Below are 6,077 nucleotides of genomic sequence, written 5' to 3'. Positions count from 1 at the left end.
GTCTCTGTCTGTCGACTGTACGGTACTCTCTCTGCATATAGATCACTAAATTAGTGATCTAAACGTTTTTATATTAGTTTACGGAGGGAGTACATGTCTAGCTGCTCTGCACACAGATGTCTAGCTGCTTCCTCTGCTTCTCCTTATAAAGGCCGGAGCAATCTTTGTGTGCCACTGTCAAGCATCTCTCTCTAGCTCGATTGCACCATCGTGACCAGCTAGCTAATGGGCGGCGATGCCCAGGCTGCTGCCCAACCTCGTCTTACGGCCTGCCCACCTCCGCCGCCTCTCTTCGTGGCTGCTAGGCGCCTGCATCGGCTACCCCAACGACTTGGGCTACGCCGACCACCACCACCACCACCACCAGGGCCAGTACCACGACGACCACGGCCTCAAGGAGCTGGAGGAGCACTGCCCGGCGGTGCGCTTCGATGAGCTCTCCGTATCCAACGTCGGCACCAGCGCCGGGACGCCCATCCACCCAGAGGGATGCGTGGTGTGCCTTAGTGACTTCCACGGTGCCGCACGTGTGCGCCGGCCGCGGGGCTGCCAGCACGTCTTCCACTTTGGCTGCCTCGACCGCTGGGCCGCTCACGGCCACCGCACCTGCCCGCTTTGCCGGGCTCCGTTCCTCCCGCCCTTCCTCCTGCCCATGCCGTTCCCGACGTCGTGATTCACGCGGGGTGTTATTTGCTTAATTTCGTGACTGCTGATGGCGAATCCTGAGGAGAAGTTCCGAATTTCTCGCTGCCTGTTAGGCTTTTGTGAAAACAAACCCAACTCACAGCATGGGCCAAGGAGGCCATGGCAGAGAGGTGTCGAAATATATTGTGAGCGGCCCCTCCTTTGTAGAGATTATCTCAATATATACGTTCCCCATGGAATGGGACTAATTCCTTGTTCAAGCTTTGGTTAATTTGGATTTCGCTCTAATGGTCTAATGGATTTGGTCTCCAAAGTAAATTCCATAGACCATGAAGAATAAGAAGATATATACTCCCTCCGTAAACTAATATAAGAGCATTTAGATCACTATTTTAGTTATCTAAACGCTCTTATATTAATTTACAGAGGGAGTACACAACAGGAAATAGGTTAGATTATAGGAAGTAGGTACAGGGGTGAATCTGTATATATGCACCGAGAAAGGTTTTGCCTCTCACTTTTAGTTTCCTTTTGTTCTCGCTAAGACTTTAGCAGTAACATTTATTTCATCTTTTATACTACCATGAGCAGTTTGGGGCTAACTCTTCTTTAGAGTTTGATAGATATTTCGTGTATTACATGCTCTCTTGCATCTGCATTTGGATTGGACTAGATTGCCTTATTTAATCTCATATGTCAACTCTAAAGTCTGAACTCTGATGATATGGTTGCCGCATACCTACCAAGACATGACAATTTTGTTCTTGTATACAAAAGAACCCATCCACTAATATCTGTTTCACTGACAGATGTGTAAAGTAGAATGTAACCGAACGTCATTGAAACATCACTAAACATTCTGCCGGTTCAAGAATATTGAAATTTGTGACAAAATAGTCACAATAAATTTCTTATACTCATGCATTGTGTACGATCCTCCATCAAGATATTTATAGATAAAACATGTACAAACACACTATAATATATATAGAAACGCCAGGTACATTGTGTGTGCATGTCATCCAAACTAGATCCAATATAGGTCAAGCTTCTCTTATCTCTAAACAAATGGAATAAAATACCCCATTGATAAATGCATGCGATTTTTTTATTTGCCGTCTTTATATTTAGATAGACATACTTTATTTCAAAAAAACAAAATGGAATATTTTTCGAAAGTACAACATAAGATTCATGATGGAAGTTTGTATTGCTATCTGAATATGTGTTAAATATAATGTAAATACTAATTAATTTTTTAATAATGAGATGTAAAAAATAAAAATGTTTAGTATAAGAGTCCCACTTTGTTATTTTCATATGTAGGTTGTGTCGTTCGAAATATTCTATATACGTAAGAGCTTCATCTCACTATACTATTTATCTAAACATGCAAGCTATCAATGCCATCAGTCAAGCCACATCAGCGTTTGGTACAGGCTTACAGAAGGGATCAACGTTCAGTTACAAGTAGGAGGTCCCACCACAGGCTAACCACACACGTTGTTTTTGAGACAAAACACACACGTAATCATCCAGCCCACACTTTGCCCATTTGCCTGCCTGTTTACCTTTCCGCATGGCCCATGTGGAGTAAAAATGAAAAAAGGTAAAGAAATCGTTGGTTTCACATGTGATTCCATCCTCTCCTCATTTATTTTCTATCTCCTGTATCTAATTCATATTTGTGTCGCCAAAAAGAAATGATCCCCGCTAAGGGGATAATTTCCTAATACGTAACGGCAATATGGTAAAGGATGCGGGCGTGCCAGTATACACTCGTATACAAATAAATAAAAGGGAAACACAAGATTAGGGAACTCTGTATTTCATTAATTCTTTCAGGGAACTCTGTATTACATCAAATGGTTCCACACAAGTACATCATGTTTCTCTATGCAATCTAACTAAGTTTAGCGACCGTGTAGCTTCACGTGTTGGCGCCGCCTCCTCGCAGCGCCGCTCTTCTTCTTCTACCTCGAGCTGCCTCGCACAACTCTCTCTTCTCTCTTCTATGGTTTCTCTCAAGAACACCTGAACGCACACTACACACACACATACACCAAGGAACAGACCATCCGCTAGCTTTGCCGAGAGGCTCCATCCTTGGTGAATACAGTGGCTACATGTTTCTGCTCTAGCCCTCACGGCCTCGTCTTTTCTCATTCCATATGCAAAGTATAAATACATCAGCTAACACGCCGAGGCAAAACACCCTGGTCCACTTCCTACGCCCACGTCCAGGACGTGGCCAACTACTCTACCTTTGCGGGCTGCATGCAACCTCCATCGCCTAATGTTAGGGCATGTACAATGGTTGATAAGATAATCTTATCTTAAGTCTTGCATGTGATTTAGAGATGGCAAAAAATTTTGTCTACAATGGGTCATATCTTAGCCTTATCTTCAATAACTAGTAATTCCTAAAATTGTGGTGAGACATATTGTGCTAAGAGATCACCTCTTGTCTTCTCTTAAATAAGAGAAGACAAGTCTTTTCTTATGAGTTCTCTTTCCTCCACCTCATCATCTATCCTACATGGCATTGCTAAGATAGAACCATTGTACATGCCCTTATGCACGTACTAATCGATTTGACTGAATCACCCAGCCATATCCCAACTAACTCATGCATCGACGGCTACGTCAACAAACTGAGCCACGGTTCACCCGGCCCAAACTGATGTCGGTCACGCTCAACCTCACGCCTAGCCGCTTCACACGGCATTGCCGTATCACACGGCATTATCGGCATCTCACCGTCCTCGCCGCATCGCACGGCACTCCGGCATCCCGCCTTGCTCGCCGCTTCACACGACGTCTCCGGCAGCTTCCTTTGCACACCTCCGGCCGACGACTTACCAGCCCTATACGCATCGCACGTACACCTTCCGGGCTACAGCAGACCACACCTAAAACATCTAACTGCGTGAAGATACATGAATCAAGATTAAACCTAACATCAGGTTCCCGGAACCTCGGAAGACAGTGCGGTTAATTACATCCACAAGACGCATCTTGTAGAACACCTCCCATTAAGCTGGTCTTGATGGTCGTCGTTTTCAAGCCTGTGTGAAGTGTTCTCCAAATGTGCATGAACAATGCAAACATGTATTCTACCAAAGCCTCGTCGGTCAATGGTGAATGTCATCCGGCACCGCTGGTTTGCAGGATTTTGATGAAGTCTACGAGCGAGAAGTGAGCTTGGACCGTTTTTAGGCCTCATCGGTCGTGGAATGCAATTAGGACTTCATGGCAAATCACAAGAGCCATAATCGGCTGCGGATTAATAGCTGTCAACTACAAACATCATGTGTTTGCACTATGCATGCATGTATGGGATGACAAGGCTTTGAGTCTGAGAGGCACACCACAAATCATCATGATGGCGAGTGCCAACACTTTGCACAAAATTTATGAGAGCTGCTCCATACGGTCAAGCACCACTCTCTACTAATTCAAGTACTAGATTGCTGCACTTATTCTGTGAACGCAACTTATAAAAATTGCCGTTCTCTATAGCTTGGAGCATTTGAGCCCAAACTTTACAGATGCTTCTTTGATAACTTGTTCTCACAAAAGTTTCAGGCTTAATTGCCTAACAAATCAACTTACACAAAATCATCAATCGGGGCGTACTAATCTGCTTCGCCCGACATTATGATCTGACTTGTGCGCACTGCTGCGCCTATTCTCTTGGCTAAAAAAATTACTGAACATATCTGGGCGTCTCTAGTTCGCCTCAGAAAAATTTCAGATCAAAACTCTTTCAGATTTGGCCGGCGTGATTTTCTGAAGCTGACTGTACCTGCAAATTTTTGTCTAGCCTTCCTATTGTCCGTATGACCTGTCACTGCTCGCTAGAGAACAAAATATGCATGTATCCACACAACTTTGCCATCGCTGTCCATTTCGACGAGCAGTGAAGTGACCCGGCTCGTGGCTCGCAGTGGCTGCATGGCGGCAGGGCGCACCTGCCCTGCGCCCGTTCCGTCGCGCTCGCCGAGTTGCCTTTTTCCTGTAATCTGCCACCGGCCGCCTCTCACCGTGGCGGCAGGGCTGCCCCCTCCGCATGTGGCGGCAGGCGCCACGTGTCGGCTGGCGCGCCTGCCGTCACGTCCAGGCCGGTCTGTTTTAGCAATTCGCCTCGGAGATGGTTTTCTTTATCAATTCGGTTGGGTAGGTGTTCTTTTTGGACAAAAATTCCAGCCCTCAATCCCACATTAGAGTCGTGAAGCAACAATTCAGGCTATGAACCACAAGCAAACCAACGAAAAGATCGACCCAAAGGCCAAAAACCATTGCCTTTGATTAGCACACTAGCCTACTCTAACTTGTACAAGGCAATTATGGGCCAAGAAGTAAATTACAGTTCGCTGACACGATTATTTTGCATACCACCAAGATAAAAAAAGAGTAGTAAACCATGCAGAACATTGTAAAACACAGCATTACTTCTGCAAGGAGATTAGTTTGTGTAACCTCAAGAATTAAAAGTACTAAACCATGTGAGCTTTGTATCCTTGATAATTAAAAGTACTAAACCATGTGAGCATTTCTCATTAACAGTCTTGACAACAAGGAATTTAGAATAAGAGAAAAAAGATAGGGTTTTTATAGCCGATTAGAGCAAAAAAAAAATGAATTAAATCGTCAAGTAATTAATCGAAGAAGGTAAAGAGAGTGACGCTAGGAGATGGGGCACCAGAGATCATTACATCGTCCTGTCCTCCCTATCAAAGATGGGGGACACTAGTAGAAAAGGGGGCAAAGGTCCTGGCCACCATTAGTCCCGGTTCAATCCAGATCCGGAACCCATGGGGGCATTGGACCCGGTTCGTGAGCCCCGGGGGCCGGCCGGGCCACGTGGGCCATTGGTCCCAGTTCATCTGGACTTTTTGATCCCGCTTGGTGGGACGAACCGGGACCAATGTGCCTCGCTCCTGGCCCACCACCATTGGTCCTGGTTCGTGGCCTGAACCGGGACCAAAGGCTGCCCTTTAGTCCCGGTTCTTACCACTAACCGGACCAATTAATTGCCTATATATACCCCTCACCCGCGAGCAGAGCACTCCCACTGCTCTGTTTTTCGTGGCCGGCGAGGAGAGAGCTTTGTGGTGCTCTAGCTCACCTCCTATGCACACGAGGTGTTCGATGGAATGCCCGAGCCACACTACTTAAGCTTTCTCCTCTCCAAGCTCGACCTCCAAGCTCCATTTGCCTCAATATTTGTTTAGGTTTAGCGGTCCGTCACGTCCCGTCCCCGTCTTCACCGCCGTCGATTGCCCGTGCCGATCTCGTCACCGGCACCACCGTGGTGACCCTCTTGTTCTTATCTTCTTTCTGAAAGAAAAAAAAATCTTACTTGTATAATTTTCTTACTTTTATTATTGCATTTTATATTGTGCGATGGTTTTGGTATCCGCCCCCCT

The 6,077-nt window shown here is 45.8% G+C and overlaps 1 protein-coding gene across 1 annotated transcript; it reads left to right on the top strand.

The window, feature by feature from the left end:
- Window positions 1-226: 226 nt before the first annotated feature.
- LOC119284328 (RING-H2 finger protein ATL70-like) lies at window positions 227-820 on the top strand (the record flags this gene model as incomplete). Its single annotated transcript, XM_037563499.1, has 1 exon — window positions 227-820. A coding segment is annotated over one exon (447 nt), but the record flags the coding sequence as incomplete, so codon positions are not given.
- Between the last annotated feature and the right edge of the window lie 5,257 nt (window positions 821-6,077).

This window comes from Triticum dicoccoides, chromosome 4A, assembly GCF_002162155.2.
Source record: "Triticum dicoccoides isolate Atlit2015 ecotype Zavitan chromosome 4A, WEW_v2.0, whole genome shotgun sequence".
Classification (NCBI taxonomy): Eukaryota; Viridiplantae; Streptophyta; class Magnoliopsida; order Poales; family Poaceae; genus Triticum; species Triticum dicoccoides.
The sequence above is the reverse complement of the archived record's forward strand: the minus strand, read 5'-3'. Positions and strand labels throughout refer to the sequence as shown.